The following is an 18,908-nucleotide window of genomic DNA, read 5'->3' on the forward strand; positions in this document are numbered from 1 at the left end:
CAAGTGGTGAAAAAAAAAATTTAAAGAAAAATATCCCCGTCGAGTTTTCTCTTTTTGGAATATTTTCATTCAAATTGAGTTATTTTTTTGTCCAAATAACAAGTATGAAAGCCCCAAGTAGCTTGGGGGTATTTAACATCGAAATAGAAACAAAAATGGATTCACATCCTTGCTAAGTTATAAATAAGAAAGGGCAAAGAAATTTTTTCCAGTGAGAGAAAAGCCATCATACTTAAGAATTTTGCTTTTCTTTTTGGAGACTACGTTGTTTTTTTTCTTTCTTTCTTTCTTTCTTTTTTTTTTTTTTTGAAGGGGAGGTCTTTTTTTTAGAGCTGCGCCAGCAGGATTTGGAGGTTCCCAGGCTAGGGGTCGAATCACAGCCACAGCTGCCAGCCTACACCACAGTTCACGGCAACACCAGATACTTAACCCACTGAATAAGGCCAGGGATCAAACCCGAGTCCTCAGGGATACTAGTTGGATTCGTTAACTGCTGAGCCATGACAAGAATTCCAAGATTAGCTTTTTGATCCAAATCATTCCATGGCTAATTTAGACATAAACATGCATGCATTGAAACCGAGGTAGTAACATTGAGAACGCAACGACAGGCAATAGCAACTGAAAAACCATAGCTCCGAATAACTCTTTCCCATTTTTTCCCTGTTGCCTACCTTTGTCTTCATCATTGGGGAAAAGGAAAACACTTGCATCCTTTTTCTGAGTTTTTCAAAAGAGCTGCTCTGATATAAACATATAGCATCACAGATAAGTTTTCCTTCCTCATACTGTACTTTTATTCCAGTTGGAGAAGTGCCCAGTAATATTTGCCAGGCTGTGACATGGTGCCTAAGAATGATTGATTAGAATGATACTCTGTCTGGCATTTTCCCTCAGACTGTGGCTTTTATTAATTAAGAAACCCATTGTGTAGGAATAAGACCACCTGGACAAAAATAAGACTCAGGCAGGACTACATTCGCAGTTTGGCATTTGCATCTGTCTGATTAAATATTTGAATGTTTTCACTGAACTGCATTGGAAATGAATTAGATGGAGACAGAAGCAAAAGTGTCAGATTACAGTGGAATTAAACTGTAAATTAAGAGGATTATCAATTTTATGGAAAAGCAAATATAGGGTAAAGAAGTGCTGAAAGCAGTTTTTTAAGATTAACGTAATAGTTTAATCCTATTTTTCTAAATCAGACTTTAGACTTTTGGATTCCAATTATATTTTCAGTAAAAATGACGACAGTCCAGAGAATTTACACAATTTAGTGGTTATGTAATTTAAAATGAACCTAGAAGCTTGGAGTTCCCATTGTGGTGCAGTGGAAACCAATCCAACTAGATTCCATGAGGGTTTGGGTTCGATCCCTGGCCTTGCTCAGTGGGTTAAGGATCTGGCTTTGCCATGAGCTGTGGTGTAGGTTGCAGACACGGCTTGGATCCTGCATTGCTGTGGCTGTGGTGTAGGCCGGCAGCTACAGCTCTCATTCGACTGCCTTGCCTGGGAACTTCCATGTGTCGAGGGTGCAGACCTAAAAAAAAAAAAAAAGAAAAAGAAAAAAAAGGCAATAAAATAAAATAAATAAAATGAACCTAGAAGCAGATTAGTTTTGCTTTCAGCTCCGACATCTTGGCAAAGTCTTTTCAGCCATCTGAGCCTTAGTTTCTTTCTCTCCAGATTCAAAATCATTGCCTCACTTCCTCCTCTCCTCCAAGGTGCAAAAACAAAACACAACACAACAAAACTGCACCAGTGTGGATGTGCCTGTGTGTGTTTCAGAGTGTTTCTAAGCTTCGACACTCTGCAGAGATTGTAGGATGGTATAAGGTGCCAGTTATGATAACATATTAGAAGGATGAAATATTTGAAATTCTTTGAATTAGTTCAAACTAAAAGGTCATTTTCTTTCTCAAAGCAAAATCAATGAGTTTTCAGTATTTGTCAGTTTTTTAGAAGGTGTCTAAAAATTGGCTTTATCTCTGCCCCCATTGGGAGGTCCAGTCCAGGGTGTGACCTACAGCACCGGGCACTGTGTTGCAAGCTGTACCTCTAGGGTGGTGCACCGTTTGCAGCTCCAGATTGTATGATGAGTGGGTCATGATCCATAGCTTAATACACGTACACCTCCACTGAGGTGTTAAATGTGCATCCACACACATTATGTGTAGAATATTTGCGTATCTGTTTATCAAGTGGTTCATTTTATATCTAAGGAGAATGTCTATCTCAGACTTTCAGCCCCTGGCGATTAGGGACTTGGAGCTTTTTACTCCCTCCAGACATCGCCCAGGGCACTCTTCCATCTGGGGGGATCGCGAAGGGGAGACAAAGCCCTGTCTCCCCTTTACTTTCCTCTGACGAGCAAGTTGGCCAGCGTCCTGGCCAGTCTAGGCTGGAGTCCCAGGAACATGGATCTCCTTTGCTCTCTGAGACCTTGAACCCCGCAGGCTGGCTGTTTCTCCTGGCAACCTGGACTATCCTTTTTCCTTTCTCCTAGGAGAAGAAGCCTTTGCGCACCCTCCCCCCCTCAACTGCCCCTTTAGAAAGAACAGAATTCAGTCCTTCCAGACTCTTCCCTGACCCTGTGCTACGTACTTGATGTGATCCTTTTCCATCGGTAAGGACAACGAGAGACTAAATGTACCAAGCCACCATGGCCAGACCTTTCAGAAACCCAGAACTTTAACCCACAACCTGCAGCAACCTGCCAGGAAAACCAACCCCTTTTCTACAATACATAACCCAGGAAGCCAGGCTGCTGTAAATCAGACTTGCAATAAGCCAGATCGCCCTCTCCAGAGACGGTCCAGGAAGCTAAACAATACCTTCTATAATCTTCTGCCCCAAACGGCCAGGACCTGATTCCTAACTGACAACTTCTCTAATGTTTATCTCCACTTTCAACCTAAGACCAACCAGAGAAAGCCAAATATGCTCCCCTAACAAACCACTGGGACCCCCAGCATCCAGTCAGCCTGCCTACCGCTTCCCTGGGGCCAGCAGCCTCCAATCAGGTCACAGCCAAAGTCTTCCCTTGTGTCACCAGAAGGCTTTCCCACTCGCTCTGAACACACAGCCCTCGCTTTCCTCACGTGGCGGGTCTTTGTTTATTTCCCCAATAAGGAATATCAGATGTTTTCCTTTATTTTTATATTCAAACTTGAAAAACAGGAGCTCTGATTGAAATATATTTGGACCAGCAAGAGCTTGCTCTTTCAATGCTACTAATTTCCCTGGAGATTTTATTAAGATGAGTTTGCTGTGAGAGCGTTGCACTTATTATGGTGTTTGCTCTAATTTCCTAACTGCAGCTCAGCACTCAGGGGGCCACCCCTCTACCCTGGTACATTCTTTCTAAGGCAGAGGACACTGCTACCCCATGTCGTCTCATCACAATGTGAAGTGTAGGCATGTTTTGGCTAAGATTTAAGTAAAGTGACTATCTTTAAAAAAAAAAAAAAAAAAACAGATATAAAATTCCTAAAATAATTACCTGTAACCCAGCAGCCTTTTGGACAATTAGGTAAAATTTGCTATCCATCCTACGAATGCACCATTGTTATCAATTCCTCTGACTCCAATTTTATGTATAAATGTTGCCTAGAATAGTCTTTGACCCCATCCCTTCTCTTCATTTAGAGTCAGAACCTTTCCAGGTACATACAGTTCAGAGGTCTCTGGGACTTCCCAATTGGCAATGTCTGGGTTTTTTCAGTTCCCTTTTTTCTTAACAGCTAATCATACACAGTTATTTACCTTAATCTTGCTTATGTTAATCTGAGCTCTACAATTTCTTTTTCATTTTTGTTTTGGCTGTACCCATGGCATGCCGAAGTTCCCTGGCCAGGGATCAAACCTGTGCTACTAAAGTGACCCTAGCCACAGTAGTAACAACGCTTTGAGCTACACGGGAACTCCTATGAGCTCTTGTATGATGTTTTGCCTACATAGGGTTTTTTGGGGTTTTTTTGTTTGTTTGTTTGTTTTGCTTTTTAGGGCCACACCCATGGCATATGGAAGTTCCCAGGCCAGGGGTTAATTTGGAGCTGCAGCTGCTGGCCTACACCACAGCCACAGCTATGCCAGATCCAAGCCACGTCTGCGCCCTACACCATAGCTCATGGCAAAACACTGGATCTTTAACACACTGAGCAAGGCCAGGGACCCAGCCTGTGTCCTCATGCATGGATCCGAATTGGGTTTGTTAACCGCTGAGCTACAATGGAAACTCCTGTGCACATGTTCAAAGCATCACCCTTCCTGACTTTTTCCCTGTGTTTTATTTGCTGCTATAGATTTACTTGATTCCTGATCCCCTTCTATCTGCTCTTTGCTTTCATAGCTGGATCTAGTTTTACCCTGAATCTTCAGTCGTGTTACAGGTTGATCATGTGCCCTCAAAAATTATGTATTGAATTCTTAACCCTGCTAGGACCTCAGAGTGTGATTATGCTTGGAGACAGGGCCTTTAAAGAGGTAGTTAAGTTAAAATGAGGCTGTTAGGCTGGTCCCTAATCCAGTATGACTAGTGTCCTTATAAGAAAGGGACATTTAAACAAAGAGTGGTGTACATGCACACAGAGGAAAGACATGGAAGGACAGAAGATGCCCATCTGCAAGCCAGGGAGAGAGGATGCGAAAGAAACCAAACCTGCTGACACCTTGATCTTGGACTCCAGCCTCCAGATCTGGGTGACCACACAATTCTCCTATTTAAGTCACCCAGTCTGTGGGGTTGTGTTATGGCAGCCCTGGCAAACTAATGCCATTAGTGACTTTCCTTACGTATCGATCTGCGACATTTCCTAACTGCCTTCAGCAAAAATGTTCCTCTGAGCAGTCCTATTTTCCTCCACAGAAGAAAATATTTAAAGCTCAGTTAAATGAATTTTGTTTGATTAGGACAAAATTCAAGTGATTTTATGTCAAGCTTCAAGCATCGTAATTTTATCATCACCTGAGCACATCATGGAATTGGGTCTGTAGCAACTATGATGCAAGGAAAGTGTAGAGGCCAAGAGGTGAAGACAAATTGGTTGACAATAATCAATGTATGGATTAGCAGAGTTTGGTTTAAAATGTGAAATATGATGCTGAGAATGCTTTCTTCTCTGTTGATAAATTTTTTTCACAGGAACATCATTACTTTGAGTTTTGTCACCTTTTGTAGACACATTTGAGGGGTTGATAAAGGCTTTTGCAAGCCAGTAGGATTTCATTTCTAAACTTCACTAGAAAGTGGAATTATATGTTACAAGATCTTTCTAGTTTAAGAGAAGAGAAGGAGGTAAGCAGTCTATAATAATCAGCTCTTAGAGGTGTATGAAAAATATGAATGAGGCTTGGTTACGCAAAAGCGGACACATCACATGTAACACCTCCCCACGAAACCTCACATAAATGGCAATTAAGAAATAAAAATGGGAGTTCCTGTTGTGGCTCAGTAGGTTAAGAACCTGATATAGCATCTGTGAGAATGTGGGTTTGATCCCTGGCCTTGCTCAGTGGATTAAAGATCTGGTATTGTTGCAAGTTGTGGCATAGGTTGCGATGTGGCTCGGATCTGGCATTGCTGTGGGTGTGGCGTAGGCTGGCAGCCACAGCACCGAATCGACCCCTAGCCTGGGAACTTCATGTTCTGCAGGTGTGGCTGTAAAAATAATGATAATAATAATAATACTATAAACCTACAAATAAAAAAAATGGAGGGCAGCAATAATAGCAGAAGACAACGTCAATGCTTTTTGGAAATGGCAGATGCAAGAAAGGTGAGAGTGAAGTAAGTCTTGCAGAGACTTCAAAGAGAAGGAATTTCACGTACCTGGTACTACAGCAACTAAAAAAGTATGTAGCCTCAAAAAAGAGGCCTGTCTGTCCTGACATTTTAGGGAGCCCTGAGAAAACACTAGCCTGACAGTGCACCCAAGAGTGAAGCCTGTCAATCATGGGCTCTGCCCTTTCCCACAGAGTTTCCAATGATAACTCAGTTCTATAGGACTAACATCCAGGGGTCACCTCACATTGGAGAGACCTTCAACTCTGAAGAAGATAAAACAAAATCAGAAAGAATTCTGTAGTTCACAGCAAACAGAAAAATTGGGAAGCAAAGGCCAACTTAATAGCTCTAATATACTCAGAGCAATAAGAGAAGAGAGTGCAGCCGTGAAAAGAGAATAGGATGCTTATTAAAAGAGGCAGGGCTCTCAGCAATTAAGAAATGTGATTTGCAGAAAAAGAATTTAATAACAGTATTAGAGGCTAAGTCAAGGAAGTCTCCCAGATGGACAAAGAAGAAGACAAAACTGGAAAATATAAAGTTGTGAAAATTCCAATATAACATGTCCAACATAGAAACATAAAGAAATTCCAGAAAGAGTATGGTGGAAAATGGAGGAGAAATTACTAAAGACGTTATACTAGATAACATAAGATTGAAAAATGTGAGTTTCCACATTGGGGGGGACCACTGATTTACTCTAAGGCACGTTTCCATAAGATTCCAGGAAATTAGAAATAAAGATCTTAAAATTTTCATCATTATCATCATAGCTCTATTTAAATATAGCACAGTTACTTTTAGCACATTTGATCTTCTTGGAAGAGGGAAGTAGTAGTATTTTATTCTCTTTAGAAAAGAGAAGTCTAAGGCACAGAACCATTAAGTAACCTGCCCAATAGCACACAGCTAATAAATGGTAGAGCCAGGTTTCCAAACCAGGCAGTCTGGCTCTGTTTTACACCCCTAACCAACACACTGTACTGACTACAAAGCTTATAGAAGGAAAAATAAAAAAAGAAATCCAAAGGCATCAACTTGTGCACTACTGGGGGGAAGGTAAAGTGGTGCAGCTACTGTGGCAATTTCTCAAAAAATTAAAATTCTATGTGGGAAAAGAAAAGAAAGGCATCAGATTTCCCAACAGCAGTACTAAGCATTATAATGCAATGGATCAATGTTTTCAGAAGTCTACAGAGAAATTATTTAATACCTAGTTTTTTGGTTTTTTGTCTACACCCACGGCTTATGGATGTTCCCAGGCCAGGGACTGAACCCATGCCCCAGCCGTGACCCTAGACGCTTCAGTGACAATGCAGAATCCTTAACCTGCTGCACCACAGGGGAAATCCTGGAATCTGTGCATAGTCAAGGCTTCAGTCAGGTGTAAGAATAGCTTCAGATTTTCAAAAATTTGATTTTGCCTGTGACGTGTCCTTGGACATAGATAATCTTTTATCCGGATTAGAATCCAATAATTAGGGAGCCTCACCCTGGGCAGAGGTCAAGTGAAGTTCCCTGATGGCAGTTGTCCAGCACACCCCAGACAGCAACCCGTTCACAGATGGCTGCTGAGTGGTTCCTTCAAAAAGAGAAAGAAAGAAAATAGAAGCTTATTTGATGTTTTGGGCAAAGGGTAGAATAGCACCAAGAGATTTTACAGTACTCTTTCAGTGCCATAAAGATAAGGGCATTCAAAAATTAAGCCAAAGAAAAAAAAGGCAAAAAAAAAAATCTACACGTGAGATGAAGTGTAATTGTTACAACTCGGTAAAATATGAGTTTACCCAGATGTAGGAAGGGTTTGTGAAATGAGCTGAATTGCTAGACAGAGAAGAGGGAAAAGACGTCATCACCTTGCTAACTTGCTACCTTCCTTGATAGGAAATGAGTGACAGTCTAGAGTTAATAAATCAAAGAGTAGCAATATAAACATACTATCTAGATGTAAGCAGGTAACTTTGAGAAAAAAAAATTGAAAGGAATTAGCAGGGGATTGGACTCAGGACTGGGGAAAATTGAGTCTACTGCTTTCATGGTACAACTTGTAGTAATGTTTGATTTTTTAAAATGGATATTTCTTAATTGAATGCAGATAGCAAGGGAAATAGTTAAGAATTAGTTTGGCTTTAGTTTTCTCCTCTAAAGACTTTGTGTAAGCAATCAGTTTTAGAAGACTTTAATGAAAATAGGACCTAGTCTAATTTGATGCTGAAAAGTCTTCCATGCAAGTGGGGTGAGCAGAATATCTGGGGAGGGAGAAAATGGGCCTGTACCGGTTGGGGCACTTGGATTAGGAGAGCTGGCGCACACGGCAGGATTAATGGGGCTTGAAACTGGGAAGTCCATTTATAGATGACTAGGATGCCAAATACAGCTGAGGTTTAACTGAAAGTCAAGTGCTGATGACGGGTTTAGAATGCCACGTGATGCTGTAAAAACAAACAAATCTCCGTTTTCTAAAGTCTGTGTAGCCAGAAATGAGAATCAGAAGCTGTTGTCTTGTGGGCAACTCAGATACCTATGCTATTTGTTTCTCTTCTCAATTTTCTGAAATGAGTGTATTTAGGGTCAAGGAGGTAATATTTCAGATGAAACCCTTAAACATATAGGCATGATCTGCTCTGCGTGAGCTGTTGGAACTTCCTAAAAAATTAGAATTATTTGCCAGACAACTAATAACATTGCCTCTGTCTCTCTCACGCATGCACACACATAATTAAATTTGGTCTCTAATGCCCTGTAACCATGTGGATTTTGTATAATGTCATTTGTATTGAAAATACCACTTCCAGACATTCCTGTTGTGGCTCAGTGTAACAAACCCAACTAGCATCCATGAGGATGTGAGTTCAATCCCTGGCCTCAGTCAGTAGGTTAAGGATTTGGTGTTGCCATGAGCTGTGGTTGTAGGTCAAAGACACGGCTCAGATCCAGCGTTGCTGTGGCTGTGGCTGTGGCGTAGGCCAGCGGCTACAGGTCTGATCTGACCCCTAGCCTGGGAATCTCCATATGCCCCTAAAAAAGACAAAAAAGAAAAGAAAAAGAAAGTTGGGAACCAGGAGGCTCTTTTGCACTTGTTTGCTCCTTTTGGCCACAAGTCTGTCATCCAGCACCTCTGCCATGTGTAGATGGACAAATAAGAAAGTGTTTAAAAAGCCTCACTCCTCATGGAAAAGCCCCTTAGCAACACTTCCCTGGGGGCAGAAGGTAGGAGGGGACAGGAGTGACACTTCACAGGACAGCCTGCTCTTAAGGAAAATTTTAAAATGTTATTAAATGGTACAATCACTACAATCACTTTAACATTTTCCCCTGGGGCTGTGTGCCCTATTTTTAGAACAAAAGATCAACTCTTTCCAAAGATAAGATGCCCCTAAAGTCGGCTTTCAAAAGACATGAAAGCGGTTGGGGGGAGAAGAGCAGTGCCTGCTGTATGAGGCACCCATAACCTCCTTTGAAAAGGAATTCTGTGTGCTGGTAGTTCTCCCTGTCTGTGCGGCAGTTTAACAAGAATCGAACAAATTTATCTAACAACTTGAACAGGTCACGATAGCTTCTTCGGGGAGTGTTGGTGATTTAGGTGCTTTTGAGAAGATGTGAATATCTGGGGTGTGGGTTTTTTTTTCCTTCCCTTTCCATGATCTTGGGATTCTTGAGAAAACCATGATTTTCTCTCAACCCCTGAGACCTAAGCGAGGGCTTTTGAGTATCTCTTAATTGCCATTCAGTCTTTGACTTACTATTTATCAGTTACCTTCTTAAGATGAAGTAATACTGAAATTGTTACCCAACAGATTCCTTTGCCTGGTGGGTGGCAGCAAAGAAAGGGTTTATTCACAAGGCAGCCAAGGGAGGACATGGGAGACCTGGTCTCAGATCGCCTCCCTGCACCCCAGGCTCTTGAGATATTTATTGGTAAAAGCGGCAGGGTGGTCTTGGGTGTGGGGAAAGGTGATTGGAAGTAAGGAAAAGGCTATTTTACAGCCACACCTGCGGCATATGGAAGTCCCCAGGCCAGGGGTCAAATCTGAGCTGCAGCTGTTGGCCTGTGCCACAGGCATGGCAACACTGTGTCTGAGCCACATCTGCAACCTACACTGCAGCTTATGGCAACATCAGATTCTTAACCCAGTGAGCAAGGCCAGGGATCAAACTTGCATCATGGATATTATGTTGGGTTCTTAACCTGCCGAGCCACAATGGGAACTCCCTGGAAGGTATATTTTAAAATGGAGGCATCTAACACAATCTGAGGATGGAGGTTTTGGCCCTCTGAGTCAAAAGGTCATTCATCAACCACCTACACAGAGCCAGTTTTAGTGTTGGTGGTCCCATCCAGCCTTTTGTAGCTTCAACTTGAACTAGACACAACTGACTCCAAGTTCCTGGAAGACAACTCAGGCAAACATTGTCTTGTTTAGGCAATATGAAGCTTGGAGGATATGCAGTCTGGAACAAAATAATTAAGGTGAGCTTGCTCTGTGAAGGCGAGCTGCAAAGCAGAGGGATTTTGAGCAAGTTCTAAGGCAAGCTCTGGAATTTCTGATAGCCATCCATTTCTGTTCACTCTATGGGACACAGTCTCGGGATGGGTTTTTTTTTCTTTTTTTTAACTCTGTGAGGCATGGTTTCAAGATTATTTGTGGACAGATGACTGGCACCAGCATAGAACAGGGTGATGATAGGATCAGCTCTAGATTTTGACACAAATCAGTGGGTGGGTTTCATAGAAGTTGAAATATAAAACAGATTGGTGCAGCTACTGTGGAAAACATTAAGACCCAGCCATCCCAGGATTGGGTCTCTAGCCAAAGAAATGCAAATAAGATTCAAAATAAATATTGAAGCAATATCTGCACTTTTGTGTTCATTGTACAATTATTTCCAAGATTATATACCTTATAACCAAGATATGAAAAGAACCTGACTTCCATCCATGGATGAGTGGAGAAAGAAGATGTAACACACACACACACATATGCACACACACATACATGTATGCACTACGGAACACTACTCAGCTGTGAGAAAGGAAATCCTGCCATTTGCAACATGAATGGATGTTGAGGGCATTATGCCTCTCGAGATCCACCAGACACAGAAAGACAAACACTGTGTGATACTACTTACATGTGGACTCTGCATTTAAAAACAACAGGACTTCCCTTCATGGCTCAGCAGTTAACAAATCTGACTAGAATCCATGAGGATGCGGGTTCAATCCCTGACCTTGTTCCGTGGGTTAAGGATCTGGTGTTGCCGTGAGCTGTGGTGTAGGTTGCAGACGCGGCTCGGATCCTGCGTTGCTGTGGCTGTGGTGTAGGCTGGTCAAATAGGTCCAATTTGACCCCTAGCCTGGGAACCTCCATATGCTACGGATGTGGTCCTGAAAAGCAAAAAAAAAAAAAAAAAAAAAAAAAAAAAAAAAAAAAAAAAGAATAAAATAAAATAATATAAAAAAATAAAAACATCCACAAAAGTGAAACTCATAGAAGCAGAGAGTAGACAGGTGAGTGCCCGGGACAGGGGGTGAAGGAAAAGAGAGAGGTTTTGGTAAATGGCAAAAGCTTTCAGCTCTAAAATGAATGAGTGCTGAGGATCTGATGTATAACATCATGACTGTAGTTGATAACTCTGTAGTATGTGCTTGGAATTTGCTAAGACAGTAGGATTTAAATGTTCTCACCCCTGAAAATTAAATAAATTATGAGACGATAAACATGTTCATTAGTCAGATACACAATGTATATGTATATGTATATCAACTTTCAATATCTTACAATTTTATATGTGAATTATGCCTCAAAGCTAAAAATTTTTTAAGAACGAAAGAAGCCAGTAGACTGACAGAAATAAAGGAGAAAAAAGAAGCATGAAATCAATATCTCATCTTCAAATCTCTTTCTCACCCCAGACTATTTTAATATATGTACTGTGGTCACACAGTGTAACAGGTGTCCCTTAGATGTGGCTGAAGCTGGCACCGTGTTTTCACACCAGCCTCTGAGGGTGTCTGTCTTTGGCACCCAAGATCGCTTGGGTGATCTTCCTGGCTTCTTACTGTTTATCCTACATTGAATCATGAAGTCATAAAGCATGGCTGGTAAAAACACTTTACACGCTGTCGTGGGCTTCACTCTATCCAGTCATTGGTCCTCCAAGCTTCCCTTGAATAATTCAAAAGATAGAGTCTCCTGTTTTACAAAGCAACTCCATCCATTTTCAGAGCACGCTAATTGTTGCTTCTATTGTGTGTCAAAATCTTCCTCTGTTTATAACTCATTAGTTTTACTTCTGTCCCTGAGCCCTGATTCTTGCTGAAATCAGCTGTTGTGTTCTTGCCTATCCATTATCACAGACTCCACGACCCTATCCACTTCTCACTTAACATAGAGATGTTTGAAATTATTCATATTTCAAAATCCTAGTATATCTGTATAGCCTTCCACTTTCAGACAGTAGGAGAGCAATTTTTATTCTTTTCTCCCGATGGTAGTTCCTACTAGGCTGCCACTAGGATGCTTGCCCTGCCTGGCCCCCTGTCCCCCTCGGTCCCCACCCCCATTGCTGTCCCCACTGCTCATCAGGGGCAGCATGTAGTGAGGATTAAGAAGAGGAAAGCCCGACTCTCTCCTTCCACGGGATCTGCCCACACCAGCTGAGTGCTTCCTGACAGGTGCCTGCAGCACCCTCATAAGTGTGAAGTCAGGAAAATGTTTGGTTGAATTCTAAACACGAGGGCATTTATTTGTTTTGGGTTGCTATTAATTTTATAACACATTACATGCTCCAATGGACATTTTTCCAATATTCTCAAAAGTTTAATTAATACTTCCATGTGGAGTGGCATCTTTATGAGGACCTCTACTGAGAAGTGGAATTAAGTCTGTGATTTGTATTCCAGTTTGGTTGCTGGGGTGTCACACAGAGCGCCTGGCAGGGTCATGGTGTGAAATGATCAACAGGATTAGTCCTCTTGTTAGGTTATAGTCTTTTAAAAAAAAGAAAAACAAACAAACAAAAAACCTCTAGGCAAACCTAAAGACAAATTATAGAGGGAATTACTCTCTGAGGTTCCTAGGAATTGTGGAGATTCTTATGCTGCAATGGCATTTGGTTCTGAAAAGTAATATCAGGTGGGTTTTCTCATACCCTTGACACGAAGTCCCAGAGGAAATTGAAATAAGCCATCCAGATGAGAGGAGAATTTTCATTACTTACTAATCAGACCAGCCAACGAAAAGCTGACTGTCATGATGAAATGTTTTACCAGGCATATTTTCAGTCAAGTAAAACCAGAACCTTCCCTCTAGTCCTTAGAAAGAAACTGGAAGTTAATCCGAGACGAAGGCCTTGCAGTGATGGATAGAACCCAGGGCCTCTTCCTGCCTGAAGATGAGAACCTGAGGGAAAAGGGCGACTGGAGCCAGTTTACACTGTGGCAGCAAGGTGAGCGCCTGACTTCCAGAGCCTTCTCCACACCCTGATGGGAAGGGGTGCTTCTGGCATAATTTCCCAGGGCCAGGATCCCTGGGAAACCCAGATTATCCAAATCTACCCATTATTTCTTGAAACTATGTATGAACGCTCTGTGTGTGTGTGTGTGTGTGTGTGTGTGTGTGTGAGAATTCATGTGTGCATATGCGCATGTGTATTTGGATAAACATATATATGTATATGTGTTTATACAGACACACACACATATTGTATTTTGTATATATATATATAAATTGTATTTTGATATTCCTGGCCTTTCCTGGTAAATGATTTGTTACAAAGAGTTGCCCTGCCACGCAGGCACACCTGAAGAGCCCACCATGTGCTCATCAGCACTTTAGAAAGGAGCTTCCCTGAGCCTTTGCTCCTGTACAGTGGAGACGATGCTGGTGCCTAAATGGTATCCCAGCAGGTGAAGGCTGTTAGGAATGGTGACACACAAGAATGACAAGTCCAGAATAACTAGTGTCTGAGCTCAGCAAGAACAGGAAAGGGTTCTCCATCAACCTGATATTCCTTGAGCTTAACCCAGGCCCAGGTGCATAGGCCAGGCTCCAATATGAGTGTATCCATCTGTCCTCAGAATGAAGAGCTTTGAATCTTATCTTTAAAGCTCTCTCCAATTCTCTCCTTGGAAATTCAAGTTAACCGGGGTTAGCAATAGCTGTACAAAAACTAAATCCACTTTGAAGACTGAACGGCACGTGTCCCACCTCTTTAGCTGCAGAGAGTAAACGGAGAGGATGATAAGCAGTCAGTTTATATTAAAGGACAAATAAGTACAGTCGTTTATCTGAGTTTGCTTTCAGAATACTAGGATTTACGTGTCAGGGGACGAAGAACAACTTAAGCAATAATTTCAGGGAAATGTCCATCAGAGGAGAGATCACATGATTTCAAGTGACTCTGTCAGCTTTCTGCCTGCAAGATTTTTTAAATAGAGCTATAATAGGGTCAATAGGTACGCGGCCTGCTGATTTTATCTATTGGCCTCTCACTGAATGAGTCAATTCTGTTGGCTTTAAGCATTCCCCAGTTCATTTGATGTCTCAGTTCCATGAACATCCTCATGCTTCATGGAAGCTGTTGGGCTTCCTAGAAGAAGGCTTCAGAATAGTACACATCCTGGCAGTAATTTCCGGAAACCATAGCCTCTGCTAGAAACCCATGCTTTAATAAAGTTGAAATGCGCAAAGCATTACAGGGTGTATCACAGTATTAAACAGGAAAGGAAATAATAGAAGCGATTTGATTGGCAACATTTTGACTTGGGTTTTGTGTTTTTGTTAGGTGTTTGGGTTTTTTTACTTTTTTAAATTTAGCGAAATACACATAACTTAAAATTTACCCCTACACATTCCGTAGGGTCAGGTATATTCATATGTTCATGCATCCAGTCTGCAGAACTGTTTCATTATGCAAAACTCAAACTCCACACCCATTCACAGCATTCCCCAGGGCCCCTGCCCAGCCCTTGGCTCTCAACTGCACTTTTTGTTTCTACGAATTTGCCTACCTCGGACACCTCATATTAATGGAATCACGCAATATTGGTGAACTTGTACATTTTCACCTTTTTTTTTTTTTTTGATCTTTTGTCTTTTTAGGGCCACACCTGCGGTATATGGTGGTTCCCAGGCTAGGGGTTGAATTGGAGCTACAGCTGCTGGCCTGCACCACAACCACAGCAACATTGGATCCGAGCCAAGTTTGTGACCTACACCACAGCTCACGGCAATGCCAGATCTTTAACCCACTAAGAGAGGCCAGGGATTGAACCCACAACCTCATGGTTCCTAGTTGGATATGTTTCTGCTGTGCCACAATGGGAACTCCCACACAAACCTCTTGTTATCTCAGCAGCAAAGCCTTGAAACTTAAGAAAGATACAACCCAGGACCTTTAAAAATCCCAGGTCCTGTGGTGTAGGTCGCAGATGCCGCTCGGATCTGGCATTGCTGTGGCCGTGGAGTAGGCTGGCAGCTATAGCTCCATTGGACCCCTAGTCTGGGAACCTCCATATGCTGTGGGTACGGCCCTAAAAAGACAAAAGACACACACACACACACACACAAACACACACACACAAACCAGCTCCATGAATATCTCATGGGGTATAGTCATGGGGTATAGTCTTCACATGTAAATGCAATTTTCAGTTGATTCTTTGAGATCTGCATTGGCATTTCGATCTCTTTCTAGGGCCATTTTCCCCAAAGAAATAAAGTTTATCACATCCCAAAAGCTGCTTTAAATTTTGTGGAAAATCATAAGCTAATAACACAACCACACTGAGCTGCTGGACAGATGAAGGGTTTGTTCTGCACACTTATGTTCAAATCCAAGATACAACAAAAGAGAAAATCAGGCTTTAAAGCACAGACTTTGGAGCCCAACAGTCCTGAGTTGGGGTCCTGGCTGCACCACTTAGCATGTGATGTGAGCGTGTTCCTACATCTCTGTGCCTGATTCCTCATCTGAAAGATGATGATGAAACTGTGCCCCAAGTGTGGGGTTGTTAGTGGGATCAGTGAGCACTCGCAAAGGTCTGCCATACAGACCAATGGCACTGATGCGGTTTATTATTACATAATAATCATATGTAATAATAACAGTAATGGAGACGGTCTTAGGTCATGGTTAAAAACGTGGACTCTGGATCCAGCTGGGCTGGAATTCCTGCTTTACCACTTAGCCTGTGACAGCTCTGTGCCTGGGTCCCTTTTCTGCAAAAGACAACCTTAATAGCCCCTCCCTCACCAGATGTTGTGGGCATCAGGTGAGTGGTCCCTGACCCATGCTGAGCACCACAGAGCTGTGGCTGCACGCACTTCTAAACCCTCACGATTACAAGCAAATAGTTAAACTGCCAGGGGCAATCCACGAATGTCACACATCTACTCCCAGTTTCTGCCCCTACAGAGAATGTGTGTTCACAGACTAGAAAAGATTCATGTGTCTCACAGGCTGGAGACACTTTCTCACCCAACCCTGACCACGTGGCAAGCCTAGTGACCCAATCCATAGTTCCCCATTCATTACCCATCACTCAGGTAAAACACACCTGTTCTCAAGTGGCACATGCTCAGCCCTCACTGTTGTGCCGGTGGGAAGTCCAGATGTCTCTGGTTGCTCATTGAAAAGCCAGACTTTACTCAGCTGCTGCCTGAACAGCATGGAACCCAGTACTGAGACTCCTGCCAAGGCATCCCCAGACACAGTGTAGGGAATGGCTGGAGAAGCTGGGGCTTCAAAATGCCTTAGGATGGCTTATACAGGAATCTATTTGTTCAAAGTGACATTTATCATTAAACTCATTGGGGGTATTCACTTAAAGACTAAAATCAGCCACTAACATCTTACTCAAGAGACAAAAAGATTACTTAGGACAAACTAATGTAGGGTGGTTTTCTAAAATATGGAGGGGAGTCCCTTGAAGATGCTTTCCCCGTACCTCTCATTTTAGTCTCAGTGTAGGGTTATGTTATAACATTACTTAAATACAATTAAACTCAGTTTTCAATGGAGCAGTTTCTCATAGGAATCCACAATAGGGAATTAGAATGTCTCTGTCTTTAAAAAACAAAACAAAACATCCTTTTAATCCTCCGTGAGAGCAAATGATGTTCTACGTTCCTGAGCACATTGCCCCTAAGAAACAGTGATTCTGTAGATGACGAAGAAATTTGCATAGTCCAGGATGCTTAAGACTGTGTTCCAAAATTTGTGTCCCTGAAACCACTCTGTCCTTCCTAAAAACCACTGTCTCTCAGAGACCCCCTCCCCTTTTCATTTAAATCTTCTTTAGCAGCCTATAAAGGATGAGCTGAACATTGAAAAACACATTACATTTCAATGGGAAATGTTTAAATGATTAGAATATAGTCCTAGAAATGCACTCTGAGTTTAGAAATATGAGCTCTTTCCTTCTTTGCAGGGGGAGTGGATTTGTTTACCATGGCTGCTATAACAAATTACCATGAACTTAGCAGCCTAAAATAACTCCAAAGTATTATCTTTATGCTTCTAGAGGTCAGAAGTGGGTCTCGTTGGGCTAAAATCAGCGTGTCCTCAGGCCTCCCTGCCTTCTGGAGGTGACAGCTTCTAGAGGTTGCCCACATGCCTTAGCTTGTGGTCCCCTTCCATCTTCAGAGCCAGCAGTGGCCAGTCAGGTCTTTCTTATTTTGTGCCACTCTGGCACTGATTCTTCTGCTACCCTTGTCTACATTCAGATCCTGTGGTTACACCAGGGGCACCCAGTTCATCCACAATAATCTCCTTAATTAAAGGTCAGCTGATTAGGGAGTTCCCATTGTGGCTGAGCATGTTAAGGACCTGACGTTTTTTTCCCAGAGGATGCAGGTTTGATCCCTGACCTCACTCAGTGGGTTAAGGATCCAGTGTTGCTGCAAGCTGCAGAGTAGGTGGAAGATGTGGCTCGGAACCAGTGTTGCCATGGCTGTGGTGTAGGCCTGCAGCTGCAGCTCTGACTCAACTCCTAGCCTGGGAACTTGCATATGCCATGGGTGTGCCTGTTAAAAACAAACAAAAACACCAAGCTGATTAGTAATCCCAAAGTCATCTGCAGCCTTAATTTCCTCTTGCCACATAACATAACATATTCACAGTTCCTGAGCTCAGGATGGGGACCCCTTTGGGAGGGGGGCATTCTGCCTGCCTCAGGGGGAAGTAAGTTCAGCACGTGCCATGTCCATTAGACATTCTCAGCCAAGTCGTCCAGTGCCGAGTGGGGACTTCTGGTCCTTGCTCTGCCAGTCACTATCTATTGTCTGCCTGTGTGTCATACAGTGAGGTGGATGATAGAGACTGTAGATGGTCAGAATGAGATGAGTTAAAGCTTTCCTGTGCTTTGTTTCTAACTGTGGTTTAATCATGTATTGTTCTAGGAAGAAAAAATGAAAATGCCTGCAAAGGAGCTCCTAAAACCTGTTCTTTACTAGACAAATTCCCTGAAACAACAGGATGCCGAAGAGGACAGGTACCAAGAGTGTTTCCCGCGATGGGAAGAACACTGGCCGTTATTAGCATGCGGGAAAACAGAACTTAACGGAGACATGGCATGGTTATTCGCTTTGCCCCGCTGAATGCCTCTTTTTTCACTCGTTTTTTAATGAAACATAATTTCATGCCCTTGATGTCAGAATGGAGGGTGGAAAATGTTCAGTGTATTTATAGCCTTGTGGCAAATGGGAGTCCTTATTTTTAGATCCCTCACAAAGAAATAAGACGAGAATATAAATTCTGAGTTCTACAAAGGCTCTAATCTAAATTGACAGTAATTTCGTCCTGTCACGTTAAATTAGCAGTTCTCCCACACCTTGATAAATGGATGAACGGGGTGGTATATTTTCTGTGCAGATCAAGTATTCCGTCATGCACCCAGGAACCCACGTGTGGCCGCACACGGGACCCACGAACTGCAGGCTCCGGATGCACCTGGGCCTGGTGATCCCCAAGGAGGGCTGCAAAATCCGATGTGCCAACGAGACCAAGTATGTGTCCCCGTCCCCAGCCCCGTCATTTTCTCTCTTAGTCACCACCTCTGAGGATGGATGTCTGTCACAACGGAGCTCTGTTTGGCTGGATTATTTCTCTTCCT

General features: G+C 42.5%; 1 protein-coding gene across 18 annotated transcripts in view; it reads left to right on the plus strand.

The window, feature by feature from the left end:
- ASPH (aspartate beta-hydroxylase) overlaps positions 1-18,908 on the plus strand; it is a 203,362-nt gene that overhangs the window by 172,552 nt on the left and 11,902 nt on the right. For all 18 annotated transcript variants that reach the window (XM_021089316.2, XM_021089323.2, XM_021089329.2 and 15 more), the window contains 3 exons: positions 13,105-13,240; positions 18,196-18,287; positions 18,668-18,801. In XM_021089316.2, the coding sequence (XP_020944975.2) occupies positions 13,105-13,240; positions 18,196-18,287; positions 18,668-18,801 (362 nt within the window). The remainder of the gene's footprint in view (positions 1-13,104; positions 13,241-18,195; positions 18,288-18,667; positions 18,802-18,908) is intronic.

This window comes from Sus scrofa, chromosome 4 (assembly GCF_054392235.1).
Source record: "Sus scrofa isolate SSC_HxYL_T2T_F1_AM1 chromosome 4, Sscrofa_HxYL_maternal_Yorkshire_Landrace_v2.0, whole genome shotgun sequence".
NCBI classification, from domain to species: Eukaryota; Metazoa; Chordata; class Mammalia; order Artiodactyla; family Suidae; genus Sus; species Sus scrofa.